The following is a 20,410-nucleotide window of genomic DNA, read 5'->3' on the forward strand; positions in this document are numbered from 1 at the left end:
CAGCCCCCCAACCTGAAGCAAATACTCACCAGCAACCACACACCACAGAACAAAAAACACTAACCCAGGAACCTATCCTTGCAACAAAGCCTGATGCCAACTCTGTCCACATATATATTCAAGTGACCCCATCATAGGACCTAATCACATCAGCCACACCATCAGGGGCTCGTTCACCTGCACATCTACCAATGTGATATATGCCATCATGTGCCAGCAATGCCCCTCTGCGATGTATCTTGGCCAAACTGGACGGTCTCTATGCAAAAGAATAAATGGACACAAATCTGACATCAGGAATCACAACATTCAAAAACCAGTAGGAGAACACTTCAACCTCTCTGGCCACTCAGTGACAGATTTAAAGGTGGCAATTTTGCACCAGAAAAGCTTCAAAAACAGACTCCAGTGAGAAACTGCTGAACTTGAATTAATATGCAAACTAGATACTATCAATTTAGGCTTAAATAGAGACTGGGAATGGCTGAGCCATTACACACATTGAATCTATTTCCCCATGTTAAGTATCAGAGGGTAGCCGTGTTAGTCTGGATCTGTAAAAGCAGCAAAGAATCCTGTGGCACCTTATAGACTAACAGACGTTTTGGAGCATGAGCTTTCGTGGGTGAATACCCACTTCCTCAGATGCATTCACCCACGAAAGCTCATGCTCCAAAACGTCTGTTAGTCTATAAGGTGCCACAGGATTCTTTGCTGCTTCCCCATGTTAAGTATCTTCACACCTTCTTGTCAAACTGTCATAAATGGGCTATCTTGATTATCACTACAAAAGTTTTTTTCCTTTTTCTGACAATAGCTCATCTTAATTAATTAGCTTCTTAGAGTTGGTAGGGGAACTCCCACCTTTTCATGTTCTCTCCATGTATTTATATATATATCTCCTCACTATATGTTCCATTCTGTGCATCCAGTGAAGTGGGCTGTAGCCCATGAAAGCTTATGTTCAAATAAATTTGTTAGTCTCTAAGGTGCCACAAGTACTTCTGTTCTTTTTGTGATTTAAATAGTACTACTCATGGTAGTAAAGTTAAACACAGGTGTAAATGCAGGATGGGGCTGTATTCTGTTACCACAGTGTTTCTCAAACTGGGGTCGCCACTTGTGTAGGGAAAGCCCCTGGCGGGCTGGGCCGGTTTGTTTACCTGCCCCATCCGCAGGTCCGGCCAATCATGGCTCTCACTGGCCACGGTTCGCCGCTGCAGGCCAATGGGGGCTGCTGGAAGCGGCGGCCAGTAAGTCCCTCGGCCTTTGTAAAAATATAACTAGGCAGGCCAAAAAAGAATAGAAGAAGAAGAAGAACAGCTAGAAAAAAAGAAAAAAAGAAGAACAGCTAGCCAAAGACTCAAAAAAATAACTGTTTTTTGAACCCTACTAAACAACCAGTGAGGCCACTGGACAATCAGATGCTAAAAGAGTACTCAAAGACAATAAGGCCATTGTGAGCAAATTCCTTGCATCGGTCTTCATGGCTGAGGATGTGAGGGAGATTCCCGAACCTGAGCCATTCTTTTTAGGTGACAAAGCTGAGGAACTGTCCTAGACCGAGGTGTCATTAGAGAAGGTTTTGGAACAAATTGATAAACTAAACAGTAATAAGTCACCAGGTATTCATCCAAGAGTTCTGAAGGAACTCAAATGTGAAATTAAAGAACCACGATCTGTGGCATGTATTATACTGACACATGAAGAGAAAGGAGTTACCTCACAAGTGGAGAATGAGTGTTGACAGGGCCAATTCAATCAGGGTGTGGAACTGGGAGTGGCTGGCTCACTACAAAAGCAACTTTCCCTCTCCTGGAATTGACACCTCCTCATCAATTATTGGGAGTGGACTACATCCACCCTGATTTAATTGACCCTGTCAACACGGGTTCCCCACTTGTGAGGTAACTCCCTTCTCTTCATGTGTCAATATAATAATGTCTGCATCTGTAATTTTCACTCCATGCATCTGAAGAAGTGAGTTTTTTAGCCATGAAAGCTTATGCCCAAATAAATATGTTAGTCTTTAAGGTGCCAGTGGACTCCTTGTTGTTAATGTTTATAAGAGGCTTTTCATGAGAAATTGACAAGATGATGAGGGGAAACAGTGAAACTGACTGTACGCAAAATGCTATCAAATACACAAAATAAACAAACTGGAAGTTAAAGGGTTTTTTTGCTAAATTCTTCTGTTTTAATCTTTATAGATGTTACGTGTAACTGTAGTAGGTACAAAATTTTCTGTATAAACTTTTAAGTTTACTTTTGCATTTGTCCTGCTCTGTGCTTGAGGAATAAGGCTCTGATCATGTTATACATTTATACACATGCAGAAATTATACTCACATGAGTAGTCCCACTGGCATGCATGGGACACCTCACAGGCTTAAAGTTAACCTTGTCCAGAAATGTCAATGAAATTATGATGGTGTGGGAGTTACCACCTCATATTACTGACTTGTGCATTTTAGTTTTGATGCTGCTTTTGTCAATCTGTCTATAAGGAAACCAAAGGTGGTGGAGGCACGACTATCTGTCAGTCAAACAAAAGGTGATCTAAAAAAGGATTGATCTTACCAGTTTTCCTTACGTTTTACAATATGTAAAATACCAGGCATCTTTAACTACTCCGTATATATCAGTGTTTCTCAAACTGGGGTCACTGCTTGTGTAGGGAAAGCCTCTGGCAGGCCGGGCCACTTTGTTTACCTGCCCTGTCCGCAGGCCTGGCTGATTGCGGCTCCCACTGGCTTGCTGAATATTGCAAATTGTTATCTCAGTGTGTCTCATAGGACCCCTGAACTGAACCAAACCCAAAGGCCAGCGAAGAGGACACGTGAGGTGCAGCCCGGTGAACAGGTGATGGTGAAAGCCTATAGAAAACGAATCTTTGAACCAGCCTGGACTGGACCTCACATGGTTCTCTTGGTAACTCCTTCAGCAGCCCAGGTCACTGGAATTCACAATAATCCCTGTTCACTCTATCGACTCCTCGAGAGCCATTCTCAACATTGTTAAGTGTTTTCATTTGATATTCCCAGTTTAAAATTGATGTAGGAATTTTTGTGGTCTACTAATTGTTTTGAGTGGTTTCTGAGACTTGAGAGTGTTTTAGAGGTCTCAGTTTACTAATGCTGCAGTGGCTTTCAGTGTTTTATTGATGTAATCACCTGGGCAGGAGCCACTGGTTCAGTTGTAAATGCCATTACTCAAGCTATCAAATCTAATAATAGGGACTGGGTTGAAAATTTGTTAGTAACAGGGATGACAGTTTATTGTGGTGAGAGTAGGGCTCATGTCTAATCAAGTTAGATATCACCTTAACTCAGCAGCACAGTTGGTCAGGTCCTCACTGTTATACTCAACCATTTATTAAAAACTACTAAAATGTATTAGCAAGCATTGGTCTAAGTGTGTTGAAGAACTGTTCAACATGAAAGTTGCAGCCCTGATAGGAGACTTACTCGTGTCACAGGTGCCCTGTTGGGTGAGAGCTGCAGTTCTCAAAGACTGAATGTCTTCACCTTGGATGGTGGCAGGGGAGTGGTCCCTATCAATAACAGGGGCATGTTGGGATGGTCATTCCATCCTTGGAGGGGTGTTAATTCCTGTGGGTTGGGCTCCTGAATTGGAGGCTCAGCCCATCCACCCACTCCCATTCTCATGTCACAGACAGCTGAGTAGAATAAGGGCCGGAGATAACTATATAACTTTCCCATGGGACCAATGTTCCATCCTGGAAGGATGGGTTTTGTGTATGGGAAACATGGAGTCAGGACAAGCCTTATTTTAAATGTTGGGACCTGACTTAATGGTACCTGTAATGTTTAATTTAATGGATGATATAACAGTGAGGAAGGACTCCACTATCTGGCATGGATTTGGGTGATTAACTGTAGCAGGCAAGTCTTGCTTAAACATCTCATTCTTCCTATTGTGTTAAGCCTATTAGAAGATATTGAAAGAAATGGTGGGGCAATTAAAGTGATTCAGTGGATAGAACGGTTTGCTATTGTGGAAACAGAGATTCCAGGGGGATGGATTTGGGTTGTGTTCTTGCAATGGGTATGAGGACTTATTATTTTTATTGTAGATATCATTATGTATTATTTAATTCTGTTATCAAAATTGTAGTTAATTAAGTGTTGATAAGGTTAATTATTGCTCTTAATAAATACATGAAGTGGTGTTAATGGGGTCTAAGAATTGTTCTTAGCCTCAAAATCAAATGGGGGAGCTGAAGGGTATGCTTGTGATTATTTTTAACAAAATGTGATTTAAAAGGTACTTATGCATAAAGAAGGAGGCTGTGGCTCACCACCCTAGGAACATTCTAGAAGGCAAAGGGGAGGTGGGTGAGCTCAACATGTGGAGTGGAGAAGTATAAACATATGAACAAATCCATATATGGAAAGGTTGAATATGATTGGTTAGAGGTTTGTGTTATGTAACTTGTTATGTGACTGCCATGTGCTATAATATAACAATGGGAGTGTCTCCTTGCTGGAGGGACTCTGGCTGATTTTTGTACCAGGGGCTCTCCATTCATGCACATTGAATAAAGTCTTGTTGAATTGGATTGAATCGAAGACCTTTGATTCTGCCTGGCATCTGACTCATTTGGTTATTATTGGGAACCACAAAATCCCAACAGTACCTAATTAAAAGCACTAAATTTGGGAATAAAAAAATGTCAGTCACAGGTTTTTTGGTATGCCCTGAAGTTTGTCAGACATTTATTTGCAAAAACTATGTAGTAAGGGTGAGTCAGCTGTCTTGCTGAATACAACATTAAATATTAGGCAATATGTGATGCAGCTCTTCTCTGTTTTACATTTTCTTAATCAGTATTTCTAAACTGATTTTATATTTTAAATGTACACTTAAGTCTTCATAAAGTAATCATTCCGGATTACTACATATTTAACTCACCGAAACAAAGACATTATTTTAAATTAATCAGTCACAGAGGTTTAGTGTGTTCATAACAACATTCATTGCTTTTAGAAAAAAGAAACACTCATTTACTTTGTGATATCTCCATAACAATAGACATGTTTATGAAATTTCACCAACTTTAAAACATTTGTTTCCAAAGATTTTAGGCATAACAAAGGATTTTATATCTTATTAAGGTACTGATTTTGCTGGAGAGTTCTCTTAAAACTAGTTCATCAGATAGTCAGAAATAAAGAAAGGGAAACTCTTTGTCCAGCTATCAGGAAGGAAAGGAGTGTTGTCTCTTTAAGGGCTCTCTTCAGTGGGGAGGGGAGAGAAGGGGAAGGGAGAAAGAGGGTGAAGGGAGAAAGAGATGGACAGAAAGGAGAGGAAGACTTTGGAAGCAAGTTTTTTTTACTATAGTAATTAAAATGTGTATTTTAGATAAGAGGGGTCTTTTGAAGAATTTGTTTAATAAACTGTATTTAAGACCTAAACATTTAAGGCCAAAAGATGATTGTGCATCTAAAAATCAATGCAAGGATTTTTTAGAGATGTGATTTTATAATCTTCACCAACTCACTAATGAAATATTTTTAAAGCAAATTTTAAACGAAGGTCCTGTAGACTGACGTGTTCTGAGTAAATATTACAGTAATGCACAACGATTTTTGTCAGAAAATTGGGAAACTGACATATATACCTGGGGTTTGGCAAATGCCTGTTAAATGGCTTCATTACCCCTTGAATGGCTCTTTAACAGTTTCAATGTTGTGCTAATAGGTTTGGCAGTCTGGAAAGCTTTTTCACGTTTAACTACTAGATCCCCTCCCAAGACTCACCAGGATGCAGCAGCCAGCTGTGGGTGCCTGCAGTAAGGGTCAGAACAGGGATAGGAAAGTCAGGAGGGTGGACACTAAGACCCAGTGGTGATGCAAATTTTGAGGTGCCCTATGCCACGGCATATGTTGCCTATGCCTAAAAACAGCCCTGAGGACAATGCTCTGAAAGAGAGGAGACAGCTGCAAACTCCACACTTTTATTTGATACCTCTGGGATCTATATTCCTTTCAGTTCATGTCTAAGTGTCAAACTCACATACTGCATTTAATAGTTAGATTATACATTGGAATGTATGCAGATTCTTGAGGATACAAGAGAACTTGAACTTGTACCATTAATCAGGGGTGGCTCTAGGGATTTTGCTGCCCCAAGCATGACAGGCAGGCTGCCTCCGGCGGTTTGCCTGCAAAGGGTCCGCTGGTCCAGCGGACCCTCTGCAGGCAAACCGCCGGAGGCAGCCTGCCTGCACCCTTGTGGCGCCGGCAGAGTGCCCCCCCGGCTTGCCGCCCCAAGCACGCACTTGGCGTGCTGGGGCCTGGAGCCACCCCTGATATTAATGGAACACACAGATGAAAGCTACCAATTTCTTGGGGAGGAAGGATGTGGTTCTTAGAGAGTCCACCAGAGTGTTCCATGTGCTACAACAAGACCTTTCTTACTTACCAAAAGCTGCTTTGAATTGCTCGTGTATATAAGATTCATAGGAAAGAGAGACTATTTGGCTGAAGTAAATAATTGTGTGCTTGCTATAGTCTGCAACAGACAATGCGGGGCATTGTAAACCAGCTTCCTGGCTCCATAGGCGCTGACTCTGGAGGTGCTCTGGGGCTGGAGCGCTCATGGGGAAAAATTAATGGGCGCTCCGTGCCTCACCTCACCTCCACCTACCTCCCAGCGCTTGCAGCCACCAAACAGCAGTAGCAAGCTCTGGGAGGGAGGCGGGAGGACCAGGAATGTAGTGCGCTCAGGGGAGGAGGCATGGAAGAGGCAAGGCCTGGATTAGCCTTTGGTGGGCCAAAAATATTTGTGGGCCCCTATGGGGGCAATGGAGCAAGGTGTGGGGAGATCGGTTCCCAGAGCGAGGGGGATGGCTGGGGGCATGGCAGGGGTGGGCCCACTCCGCCCAGCCCAATGCCAGGGCACTATTTATAAACTGGCAGTTGCCAGATTCAGTGTCCTGCCTGCCTTGTGCTGCCAGCATGCCCCTCCCTGTTGGGAGTGGGCCCATGCTGCGCCACTCAACTCCCCCGCCCAACACCTGCTCCTGACTCCCTGTGGCCAGCATCCACCCCCAGACCCGCCTACAAATGCACAGCGCCCTGCACAATATCACCCCTGCACAGCGCCCCCCTGCCACAGCTCCACTACTGCCCAAACACACACAGATCTTCCCTGCCTCTCACAGCCCAGCACCTCTCCCAGATGCTTCTCCTCCCCAGAGACCCACTCCCTGCCTCCTGGCTGCACTCACTGACCCTGCTGGGAGGCAACTGTGTCTGCTGGGCTGGCAGCACAGCCGTGGCTAGTCACAGGGCACGGAATCGCTACGGCCCCTCAGGAGTGGTGTGATCAGCCAGGCCAGGGTATGCCCCCGTCAGGCTGCCTCAGGACCCACTTGCCTGGAGGGGTCCATCCAAGCCCCCCACACTGTTGTCCCCCAATGATTGCCAGAGACTGGCCAGGCTTCTGCACCAGTCCCAGGTGGCTCAACTCTGGGGAGACAGGTGAGGCCCCACAGGTGGTGGGAATCAGAGACTGCCCAGAGCTGGATGTGCACTGTGGGCCGGCCAGGGGGCAGGGAGGAGCCCTCATCTGGCGGGCAGGCCAAGAGGAGCAAGTGATGGGCAGAGGACGCCAGCAGGCTGGCAGGGTCTTGGGGCGCAGTGCAAGCGGAGCAGACTGGGGACCCTTCTGAGCATGGGCCTGGCTCCTTGGCACCACTGGCCGGTACTGCCTGTAGGCTGCAAACCTCTCTCAACTAGCTTTTTAGATGAAATACACAGAAAACAATAACAGTTTCCCATCAGTTTTTTCTTTTTTGATTAGTTAAAAATGACAGCAGTGTGTAACCTGGCAGAAGCATCAAGATTTCTGCAGACCTTTTTGGAAGTCCATTTGTGGTTGAGGAATGAGAAGTGTGACCAGCTACATTTCCAGGAAATATACAGATAACTCTGTGAAAACATATAATACAAAGCTTATTTTTAAAAGAGCACAGCACTAAGTTTGGAGTTGGGCATAAAATTGCATGGTTGCATCAGCGTCCTATCATTGCTGACAGAGAGGAGACAGTTTCTTGTATTAACTAGGCAGAAGGCTTGGGACATTTAGGCACCAAATACAGGAAATATAGAGTAACCGGGTGGGTGGGGGTGCAGGGCCGGCGCTACCATTTAGGCAGCCTAGGCAATCGCCTAGGGCGCCAGAATAAATAGTGGGCGCCGTTTTGCCGGAGGGGGCGGCAGGTGGCTCCGGTGGAGCTGCCGCAGTGGTGCCTGCAGAGGATCCAGTGCTCTGCGGCTCTGGTGGAGCTGCCGCAGTGGTGCCTGCAGACGGTTGGCTGCTCGCACGGCTCCGGTGGACCGCCCGCAGGCATCACTGTGGCAGCTCCACCGAAGCCACGGAGCACCGGACCCTCCGCAGGCACCACTGCAGCAGCTCCAGCGGAGCCGCGGGACCAGCATGCGGGGCGGCGAAATTGCCGTCCGCCTAGGGCGCTCAAACCCCTAGCGCCGGTCCTGGGTGGGTGCACTACGCTCATTCTACCCAAATGTGGCCAAAACCTGTGTGATAAAAATCCAAGATGAGTGACACAATGATCATCAAAGAAAAAGGCGATTCCTTTGGTGTAACTATTTCTAGAACATGAGTTTCCTGCCTATTTCTCGTTTTCAACAATAAAAGGGAGGGGACGCCACGTGCACGTGGAATGCAGGGCCCTTGTGGGCTGAAGGGACGGTCAGCTGTCGGGAAGGGTGGGGCTCCTCAGCTATCTATGCGGGTGGACTGGACGCGTTCGCGACGAGAGTGTTGCCCATTGTCCTAGAAACTGAAGGGGCGGGAGGCGGATTAAATCTGATGTGGTCCCGATTCTCTTTTCCAAGGGGCTCAGGTAGAAGCATTCCCTAAAGGGCATTTCCTAGGGCGTTGCTCAGGGCAGAGGGATGTGGGGACTGAGCTGCAGAGCGACTCCCTCTGCCCTTCACCCGGTCATTGCTGGGCACAACGCGCCCGCCCCTTTAGGAATGACACTAGCACGGCTGAGGCACGGGGAATGCCCCCAGGCGGTTTGTCCCTCGCTACTCGCCGTAGCGGCGCGTCGTCTCAGCTCCACGTTGGCCGCGCAGGCGCAGTGGCTCTCCTGTTCACCTGCCGGGGAAGGGGGATCCCGGAAGGAGCGGCGGTGGCTGAGGCGGGGAGCGGAGTTACCATTGCCCGCTGGAGGAGCTCGGTTCCCAACCACCCCTGAGCCCCAGGCCGCAGGGAGAGGGAACGGGGCGCGGGAGGGAGACTGACGCCCCGTCCCGAAGCCAGAGCGGGGACCGGCAGCGGGGGCGGCTCCCCCTCTTCCCCTTGCCGCCCCCTCCTCCCCGGGGCGCGGGGGGAGCCGCCGCCATGTTCAAGAAACTGAGGCAGAAAATCGTCGAGGAGCAAACACAGCCGCGGAGCCCCGGGGGGCGGGCGCCCCAGCAGCCGCAGGTACCGCGCGCCGGGGCCCTGCGCCTCCTCAGCCCCCCGCGAGTCCAGGGGGCTCAGAAGGGGCTAAAGCAGCGGGGCTCGGCTCCTCTCGGTGCGGTGATAACCCCGCTGCTGTCCGGGGTGTCACTCGTCACTTGCAGGCAAAGGGGCGGGGCGGGGCGCTCTGGGCCCTGTTTCTCTGCAACCTCTGGAGGAGGCAACTCCGGCATCGCGCTGTGGGTCTGTCAGAGCTGCGTGCTCACGACTGACTGATTCCTTTTACATCAGTGACACCTCCCTCCCCCCGCCCTCGACTCCCTTATTAGTTCCTTCTCCGGTCGGAAGCTCACGTTTATTATCGCAAAGACTTGTTATAACTTCCTGCAGCGCTTCAGGGGACAGGGCACTTCTTCTCTGACTTTATTTCTTGCTCTCTTTGTCCCGGTTTTAATATAGGACATAAAATACCCAGATCTCTACTTCTTGGTATGATTTTGGATCTTGGATTAAAAGAGAAATCAGATAAAGCACAAAGTCATTATACAAGTTGTGTTTTGGTTGTCAGAAACAGAAACTATTTCTTATTCAGGCAGGACTCTTATTAAAGTCCTGAGAAATTGTATAGAACTCAATATATAGCACATTAACCTTTGGGCTCTGTTTTTCCCTCTTACAAAGTGAGCAAACTGCTGCCCCCAGACAAATCAGTTGTTTGCCAGGAAAGATGTGCAGTGTGCTTTAAAAATAAAAGTCTATGAACTTGGTGCTTTTGAAAGTGAGACACCAACATATTTACTTGGGCACTGTGCAAGGTAAGCACAGTGAAAAATCCCCACCCCAAACATACGACACCTGCTGTTATAGCCTTAAATAGGCAGTGCCAGTCATGCTGAATTATGCTAAATTGTGTGATGCTCCTCAAGTCTTCTAGAGACTGCTGAGAACTGATTTTCATGTTAATCTTCTCCTTCAGTGTTCATACAAAACATTTTTAGTTGTCAGGTTAGCGAGAATAATGTGGGTGATGAAACTATTGCATTTTTAGCATTTAAAGAATTTCGTATGATATAACATTTTAGTTTACATCAAATTTCACAGTTCAGCATTGTGGTCAATGGTTATCTTTGTCACACCTATAATATAATAGTATATTCTGCCAATAACCAACTTTAGAGGTGATTAAATTTCAATATAAGCTGCTAATGACATCTGAACTATAGTGAATTACTTTTGTCTGACTGCATCTTAATGTTGAACAATATTTTATAAATGAAGGAATCGTTAACTATTTAAAAATTCATGTATTCACCCCCTACCAAACCTTGAACTTCAGGCTTTGTGGGTCTTTTTCTTTGCTTTTTTTTTTTTTTTTCCCCCCTGCCCCCATGTATTCCTGGAAGTCTCTCTTCTCTAGGGTGACCAGATGTCCCAATTTTATTGGGACAGTCCTAATATTCAGGGATTTTTCTTATATAGGCATCTATTACCTCCCACCCCTGTCTTGATTTTTTCTCACTTGCTATCTGGTCACCCTACTCTTCTCCCGTGCTGCTTTTAACTTTAAAGAAATTAAGAAAAAAAACACAAAAAAACCCACTGCACTTCAGAGACCATTTGGTTACTTAATCTTAGAAATTGATACTTCTTGGTTATTTAAGTTACTGTAATATTACTAAGATTTTAAAATACTCTTGGATTATACTTGAATTTTTACATATAGAATATCTGGAATCTGTGGACATTTATTACATTCTCTTGCAGATTAAACAACTTGACATTTTTTTTGTCCAATATGTACTTCAGTAAAGGTAAAGTTATTATTGGATTTTAGAGATGGCATGCAACAGCAATTTTGTAAATTATAATAATATAGAATGTATGCTTGTCACAGATGGCAGTAACTCAAAGGGCAAAACTAAACAAAATCATTAAGTACATGATAGGCTGAGCAACTTCTAGTAAGTATTTTGGGTATGTATATTTACACTCAGTTTCATCCAAGATGCCGATTCTTCAAGTAGGAATGATCTTTTTTTGTTGAGAGTTGTAAACAAGATCTTTATAAGGTTGTATAGTGAATTATCACATTTCATTTTAAATTCTTTCATATGCCATTAGTTATGGGTCTCTTCACAGTTTTGTAGTGGTAAAGGATTGCTTTCATCAGTGATAGATCTGAGGCAATATATTTGTATGCATGTTTTCAATAAATTATAGAGTGATTCAGCTATAACACTTCAGTTTAATTTTAAGGAGACATTTCAGCTAAATCATTGTGCATCACACTGAAAATTTTACCTCATTTAGTTTGGGACAGTCGGTATATATTGAGGAATCAGTACTTATTGTGAATCAATGTTGTGGATAAATTTGTGCCTGAGTGCGGTGGTGGTTTTTTTCACTAGCATAATGTACAGTCTGGCTTTATTTCTCTGTTGAACTATTCATTGGCAAATCTTGTGAAACTGAATCAAACAGTTTAAGATAAGTTAAATAACACTTTTATTTGTTCCACCATACTGTCAGTTTCTGATCTGTCAGTGATCTGGTATACTATATTGTCACTTTGAAATGAATTAAAAACCCCAAACCCCACAATGAAAAGAGACCTGTTTAGTTTTAAACATTATCCTGTAACGCTGACAACTCCAAAATTGCATCACTGTGTTAGTGTGTGAAATCAGAGTGAAACTTGACTTTGAATGAAACTGGAATTAACTAATCTGCTAACTCTGCATTTCATACAGCTTGGACAATGAGAGCAAATGACATAAATCAAAAGAAATGGCATCAGCCCTCAAAAAATTTACACAAGATCTCCCAGTCAGAGTGAAAAGTATTTTTTCCTCCTCCACTCTCCTTGTAATTTAAAGGAATAAAATAACTTGCAAGCAGTTAATGTAATTATATTGTGTCAATCAATTTTCTATTCAAGACAAAATTTAAAAAAAAAGAAACTTACAACATCTGTTGCTTTAGATATTCTTACCCTTCACGGCTTCACTCACTTTCACTCTTTTCTTATATCCTGTCATGGTGCATCTTTTCTTGGGCTGTCTTCACTGTCTGCTCTTTCTTTTTTGGTATATTGTCTTTACCTCTTAAATTATGTAATCTTTCTCCAGTCTGTCTCTACTCCATTTATTCTCCCACTGTGCACACATCTTCTCACCTTGCAGTTAAGGCTTGGTGATTTTACCAGTCACTAGAAGCTAGAGGACTAAATGTTCTGGCCCAAGACTGATTGATAAGCTAGTGCCACTTATTCAGGTACAATGACTAGGTAAGAACCTATTACTGTTCCTGGGCCTTGCTTTGTAGCTTCATCTTTCGTAAGAGTTGCTAGCTAGTAGGTGTCAGGTGTCTCAACTTGGAGACCCCAGATTTCCTTTGCTCCCCAAGTCCCCCTTTTTCCCCTCCCCAAACTCTCTGGCTGCAGAAAGAGAGAAAGAACATGCATGCTCTTGCAGTTCCCTACACAGGGAGCCTTGACAGCAGCAAGGAATAGTTCAGGTACAGGCTGAACCGGTGCCGAATGACCGTGGAGTGTGCTTTTGGACGTTTAAAAGGCCACTGGCGATCTCTGTATGGAAAGCTGGACTTGGGTGAAAACAGCATCCCCGTGGTTATATCTGTGTGCTGTACCCTCCATAATATTTGTGAAGGGAAGGGTGAAAGATTCAGTCAGGCATGGACCTCCAAGGTTCAACGCCTGGAGGCTGAATTTGCACAGCCAGAGAGCAGGGCTATTAGAGAGGCGCAGCACACAGCTGCAAGAATTGGGGATGCCTTAAGGGAGGAATTTGAGGCTGAAAACCAACAGTAATGTTTGGTGCCTTGCACAAGAGTGAAGTGCAGTGGTTACAATGTTAGTAGGAATCTGTGCTTGCTAAGCTAATAGTTCTCAGGGCTGATTGGTAAACATACAGGTGTTGGAGGCAGCTGGTGGTGGTAAGAACCTGGATGTTGGGGAAGGATGGGAGTGGAGCTGACATGGGGGCACAAGGGAAAGAGCTTTGGGACAAGGGCTGCAGGTGGGGGTGGGGGTAGTAGTGCTCCGCCTGCATGGCTACAAGCGCCTAGATAGAGTCCGCTTGGCGCTTCAGGATGCTCATTAGCTGCTCCGTGCTTTGCCTCCTGTGCGCTGCGTTTTCCTTGTGGATCCTGCTTTTGCTCTCCCTCCACTCCTGCGCTTTTTGATTCTCTGTGAGAGATTGATGAATCACTTCGTGCAGCATGTCGTCTTTGCTTTTTCGCAGTCTCTTCCGGAGTTTGCAGTCTCTCAGCTGTTGATAACACGGACAGCCGAGATCTCAAGGTTGCATCTGTAAAGGCAGAATGCAACACTTAACAGAGGCAGCGTTGTTTATACCAAACAGAGTTATGATTCCCCCACACGTAAGGAGGGCACACACAGTCTACACAATAGCATAATTTTCCCATCCCAAAGAGAGCACACACAACCCACGGGAGCCCCGAAATGGTGAGAAAGGGGGACTGATTGTTTCAGGACTGTACTGTCCTCTGGGTTTCTGTGCCTTGGGGAGAGCCAACACCTGCAGGGGGCTGTCATAAACAGATAGCTAAGGGTTAATGTCTCTTTCACCTGAAGCACCTGACCAGAGGACCAATCAGGAAACCGGATTTTTTCAACTTTGGGTGGAGGGAATTTTGTGTCTGAGTCTTTGTTTTCTGTCTGCCTGCTTTCTCTGAGCTTTGGAGAAGTAGTTTCTGCTTTCTAGTCTTCTGTTTCTAAGTGTAAGGACAAAGAGATCAGATAGTAAGTTATATGATTTCTTTTCTTTGGTATTTGCATAAATATAAGTGCTGGAGTGCTTTGATTTGTATTCTTTTGGAATAAGGCTGTTTATTCAATATTCTTTTAAGCAATTGACCCTGTATTTTGTCATCTTAATACAGAGAGACCATTTGTATGTATTTTTTCTTTCTTTTTTTATAAAGCTTTCTTTTAAGACCTGTTGGAGTTTTTCTTTACTTCAGGGAAATTGAGTCTGTACTCACCAGGGAATTGGTGGGAGGAAGAAATCAGGGGGGAGATCTGTGTGTGTTGGATTTGCTAGCCTGATTTTGCATTCCCTCTGGGTGAAGAGGAAAGTACTTTTTGTTTCCAGGACTGGGAACAGAGAGGGGGAGTCACTCTGCGTAGTTTCACAGAGCTTGTGTCTGTGTATCTCTCCAGGAGTACCTGGAGGGGGGAAGGGAAAAAGGATTATTTCCCTTTGTTGTGAGACTCAAGGGATTTGGGTCTTGGGGTCCCCAGGGAAGGTTTTCAGGGGGACCAGAGTGCCCCAAAACACTCTAATTTTTTGGGTGGTGGCAGCAAGTACCAGGTCCAAGCTGGTAGCTAAGCTTGGAGGTTTTCATGCTAACCCCCATATTTTGGACGCTAAGGTCCAAATCTGGGACTAAGGTTATGACAGGGGCACCTACACTGAACACTGTCCCAGCATTTTCCACAGGAGTTTATCCTGCAAGATATCTCACTGCCGAGGGTGACCTGGGAAGCAAGAGAGGGTCTTCTACTGCAATGCGGATTCCATCCTGGCCCCTGTGCAGCTTGCCTGTGTGCAGCAATGGTCCCCCCATCCCTCGCGGCACAGTGGCGCAGACACGTTAGCCTGACTGGGACAGGGACCACAGTGGCTCTTCCAATAAACCTGCTCAAGCGCATTTCCCATGTTCTGGATGAGACTTTCAAAGAGATTACTGAGGCCGATTACCGCAACGTGATAGACCACATCAATGCCCTATTCTGCATCTAGGCATGCATGCATGCAGCCCTAACCCTCCCTCCTCTCCCGAAAAATTTCCATCCTGAAAATAAAAGCCGCTTACGGGGAACCTGCTCCTCTGTTTATCCTCCACCAAGTACCAGCTGCTGCGACTGGCTACCTTCCTCCTGGCTTGAGAAGAGCTCCTGGCTGCATGCCTCCAGGGACTCCAGGGTGTCTCCCCCCGCCCCAGTACCCTCACTCTCGCTTTCCTCCTCCTCCCTCACCCCCCGCTCTGAAGTGTCCATGGTGGTGCTCAGAGTGGAGGTAGGGTCACCCCCAAGTATCACGTCCAGCTCTTTGTAGAAAAGGCAGTTCGTGGGTGCAGCACCGGAGCGGCAGTTTCCCTTGCGGGCTTTGCAGTAGGCACTCCACAGCTCCTTCACTTTAACCTGCACTGCAGTGCATCCGAGTCATGGCCCCTTTCCATCATGTCCCTTGATATCTGCCCAAAGGTATCGTAATTCCTACATCTGGAACACAGCTGTGACTGGACAGCTTCCTCCCCCCAGACACTGATGAGGTCCAGCAACTCGCCATTGCTCCATGCTGGGGCTCGTCTGGCGCGTGGAGGCATGGTCACCTGGAAAGATTCACTGATTGCACTCCACACCTGGCTGAGCAAACAGGAAGTGGATTTTTAAAATTCCTGGGGAATTTAAAGGGCAGGTCTGATGGTTGGTCACCTGAGGACAGAGCAGTAGAGTTTGAACTGATGAGCAGAGTGGCTATAACAGGGATGCTGGGATACTGCCAAATACTGCTGGAGGCCAATCAGAGCGCTTTGGGTGGCCACACTGGCACCCCAGTGCTGCAGCAGCAGGGCTATTCTCTTTTTATTCCTCTCGTCGAGGTGGAGTACAAGCAGCACTGTAGCCAGGGAGATAGAGCGCTGTTTGTGCCTTGCCAGTGTGGACGGGGAGTGAGTTACTGCGCTGTAAAGCCACCACCAGCGCTGTAACGCTCAAGTGTAGCCAAGGCCTTTCTTTTCGGTGGGTGGATAGTCTACTATCCATGTCATAAAACATTGAATGCTCAATGCCTGATTCTTCTGAGCCATCCATTTGGAAAGTATAGAGAGGTATTGAAAGCAAGATACTGCTACTATCATCACATGTTTCTGGAAGTCAAACAGTAAATTTGCGACAAAAGTAATTGTAATTCTTGGTATATTGTCAACCGTAGTTAGACATGTACAATGAGATATCATATTAGTTTTATCTATAGCATAGAGCTTTTGGTATTTTAATATTTTAGTTAGTCCATAGTGATATTTTATATTTGAGTGTGATGAGACTAGTAAATTACATCTGAGTTGGTTATGGTATAGAGAGGACTCAGCAAAAGTTGTAAAATTTGTCTTTTGATTGTAGCTATTCAGTACAATAAAGTTCGCTTTGTTCATAAAAACTGTCTTAAATTCTTCTACTCACTTTTCCTTGTGCAGCTTCTTTTTTTGTCTTGCTTTTTGTAAATGCTCTTGTTGAATTATTTTCTTGTCATCCCCATCCCCATCCCCAGCCTTGAAATTTCCTTGTGAGCCACTCATTTTTGACTGTGTTGGCAAAAATTAATAATTGCCTAAACCAAAAAGTCTGTTTAATTTACCCATGAAGTTTAAGATTTCTTTGCTACTTAGAATTAGTGTATATTTCAGTAATTTTATGTTACTTGCTGTTCTCTGGAGTTGTTAGCCACAGGATAGGGTACTTTCCAGACTTTTGCATATATTTACACATGTAGAATATTAAACATATAATGTGTCATGTTACTCAGCTAACAAAGTTATCCCAAGCTGCAGAAAATTAATAATACATCCCAATAGAAACCTCCAAAATGATAAATATCTGATATCACAGCCTTAATTAACGTGAATGGAAAAATATACATTGAGAGGAAAATACACATTTTTATATTTCTTAAAAGATAAATCCTGCAAAATCCAGAAAAAGTATGAGTTGCCTTTAAAAACTGTGTTCATTCAAGTTTAAATAAAGTTTCTGTGCCACTTGTATTTGCGATCATTTAAATGCATAAGTTAAGGGAACCAGAAGACACTACCCATCAAAATGATTGAATGAATAAGTGTGTGTGTGTGTTTGTGTATGTGTAAAATATATATAAAATATGCACGCAAACCTTTAAACGTAAAACTGCTTTGTAATGACACTAACATACCATCTCTATTTGTCAGGCCTTAGATCTGTAGTACTAAGTGTGAGCCATGGTTATAAATTATTAAAATAGCTAATGTAGCCTCACTGCAAGTTCTTGGGACTGACTGGAGAAGGGTGAACTTGAGTGCCTGGTATTCAGTGAAGATATTGATATAGGCATCTCAGAAACTTGGTAATATGATGATGCTCAATGGGACCCTGTAATGCCAGGGTACAGTGTATATATAGGAATCACAGAATAGTTTGTGCTGGTGGAGGTGATGAGTGGCACTATATGTGAAAGAATGCATAGAATCAAATATAATAAAAATCTTAAATGAATCAAACTGTACCGTAGAATTTGTATGGATAGAAATTCCATGCTAAGAGTATATCAGTAAGAATATACTCCCAACTACCTGACTAGGATGGTGATGGTGTGAAATGCTCTGGAAGATTAGGAAGGCTATAAGAATAGAAAACTCAATAATTATGGGGGATTTCAGCTATTCGCATGTTGACTGGGTACATGTCATCTTAGGACAGGATGCTGAGATAAAGTTTGTAGACACCATTAATGACTGCTTCATGGAGCAGCTAGTCCTAAAACCCACGGAGAGAGAGGCAATTTTTGATCTTAGGTGGAGCACAAGATCGGGTTGCAGAGTTGAATATAGCTAAACTGCTTGATAATCGTGACCATAATATAATTAAATTTAATATTCTTCTGGGAGGGAAAATATCAAAGAAGTCCATCACAGTAGCATTTAACTTCAGAAAGGGAACTACTTAAACGTTAGGAGACTAGTTAAATGAAAGAGAAAAGGTACAGTGACAAGAATGAAATGCCTGCAAGCCAAATAAAAACTTTTAAAAAAATATCATCATAGAGACTCAAATTAAATATATACCCCCAAATTAAAAAACATAGTAAGAGGACCAAAACAGTTCCGCCATAACTAAACAACAGAGCAAAAGAACTGGTTAGAGGTAAAAAGGGCATCCTTGACGAACTGGAACCCAGATCCTACTGAGGAAAATAGAAAAGAGCATAAATTCTGGCAAGTCAAGTGTCAAAGTATAATTAGGCAGGCCAAAAAAGAATTTGAAGAGCAGCTAGGCAAAGACTCAAAAACTAGCAGCAATTTGATTGAGCTACTAAAGAAGTACTCAAGGAAGACCAGGCTGTTTCGGAGAAGCTGAATGAATTCTTTGCATCTGTCTTCACTATAGGGGATGTGAGAGAGATTCTGTCACGTGAGCTATTATTTTTAGGTGACAGATCTGAGGAACTATCTCATATTGAGATGTCAGTACAGGTGGTTTTGAAAGAAACTAATAAAGTAAACAGGAATAAGTCACCAGGACCAGAGGTATTCACCTAAGAGTTCTGAAGGAACTCCGGTATGAAATTGCACAGTTACTTAAGCGTGGTATGTAACCTAATGCTTAAATCAGCTTCTGTATTAGATGACTGGAGAATAGCTAATGTGATGCCAATTTTTAAAGAAGTTTCAGAGGCAAACCTAGCAATTACAGGCCAGTAAGCTTAACTTCAGTACCAGGCCAATTGGTTGAAACTGTATTAAATAACAAAATCATCAGAGTGATAAGTAAACATGATTTGTTGGGGGAAGAGTCAACCTGGCTTTTGTGAAGGGAAATCATGCCTCACCGACCTATTAGAATTCTTTGAGGAGATCAACAAACATGGAAAAAAGTGATATAGTGTACTTGGACTTTCAGAAAAACTATGACAAATCCCTTACCAAAGGCAAATAAGTGAAGTAGGCAGTCATGGGATAAGAGGGAAGGCCCTTGCATGGATCAGTAACTGGTTGAAAGACAGGAAATAAAGGGTAGGAATAAATGCTTAGTTTTCAGAATGGAGAGAGGTAAATAGTGGTATCTCCTAGGGACCTGTACTGGGACCAGGGCTGTTCAAAATATTCGTAAATGATCTGGAAAAAGGGATGGCAAAATTTGCAGATGATACAAAATTAATCAAGACAGTGAAGTCCAAAGCAGACTGCAGAGTTACAAAGGGATCTCGCAAAGCAGGGTGACTAGCCAACAAAATGGCAGATGAAATTCAGTGTTGATTAACGCACATTGGGAAACATAATCCCAACTATACATACAAAATGATGGGGTCTAATTTAGTTGTTACCACTCAAGAAAGAAAGCTTGGAGTCATTGTGGATAGTGTTCTGAAAACATCTACTCAAGAGTGCAGCAGCTGTCAAAAAAGATAACAATGTTAGGAATCATTAGGAAAGAGAGAGGTATTAAGACAGAATATATGTCATTATATAAATCCAGGCACGCCCACACCATAAATACTACATGCTGTTTTGCTTGCCCTATCTTAAAAAAAGATATATTAGAATTGGAAAAGGTACAGAGAAGAGCAACAAAAATGATTAGGGGTATGGAATAGCTTACATGTGAGAAGGAGATTAAAAAGATGGGCATTGTGGAACTTGGAAAAGAGAGAACTAACGGGGGTGTATTTTAGAGGTCTTAAAATTATGAATGGTGTGGACTTTCTTATTTACACCTTCGCATTACACAGAAGCTAGGGATCACCCAATGAAATTATTGAGCATCATGTTTAAAATAAACAATAGGAAGTAATACTTCACACAGTGCACAATCAACCTGTGGAATTTGTTTCTGGGGGGTGATGTGAAGGCCAAAACTATAACTAGATTAAAAAAATAATTAGATAAATTCATGGTGTATAGGTCCATCCGTGGCTGTTAACTTAGATGATCAGGGATGCAACCCTATGTTCTGGGAGTCCTAAGCATCTAGCTGCCAGAAGCTGGGTGTGGATGGATGACTGAGGATGGATCACTTGATGATTGCTCTGTTCTATTCATTTCCTCTGAAGCAGCTGGCATTGGCCACTGTTGGAAGTCAGGATTCTGAGCTAGATGGACCATTGGTCTTACCCAGTGTGGCCATTTTCCTGTGAATTGTGGCCTTTTCTGTGGT

The 20,410-nt window shown here is 44.0% G+C and overlaps 1 protein-coding gene across 7 annotated transcripts in view; it reads left to right on the plus strand.

Annotated features, from left to right (window-relative positions):
- The first annotated feature begins 8,939 nt into the window (after positions 1–8,939).
- Positions 8,940–20,410, plus strand: part of GOLGA4 (golgin A4) — a 125,100-nt gene continuing 113,629 nt past the window's right edge. For 5 of the 7 annotated variants that reach the window (XM_050937860.1, XM_050937864.1, XM_050937861.1 and 2 more), the window contains exon 1: positions 8,941–9,483. In XM_050937860.1, the coding sequence (XP_050793817.1) occupies positions 9,400–9,483 (84 nt within the window). In that variant the 5' untranslated portion in view covers positions 8,941–9,399. Of the gene's footprint in view, positions 9,484–10,256; positions 10,275–20,410 lie in introns of those variants that run through there. The other 2 variants (XM_050937859.1, XM_050937865.1) reach the window with 2 other exon arrangements.

This window comes from Gopherus flavomarginatus, chromosome 2, assembly GCF_025201925.1.
Source record: "Gopherus flavomarginatus isolate rGopFla2 chromosome 2, rGopFla2.mat.asm, whole genome shotgun sequence".
Lineage (NCBI taxonomy): Eukaryota > Metazoa > Chordata > Testudines > Testudinidae > Gopherus > Gopherus flavomarginatus.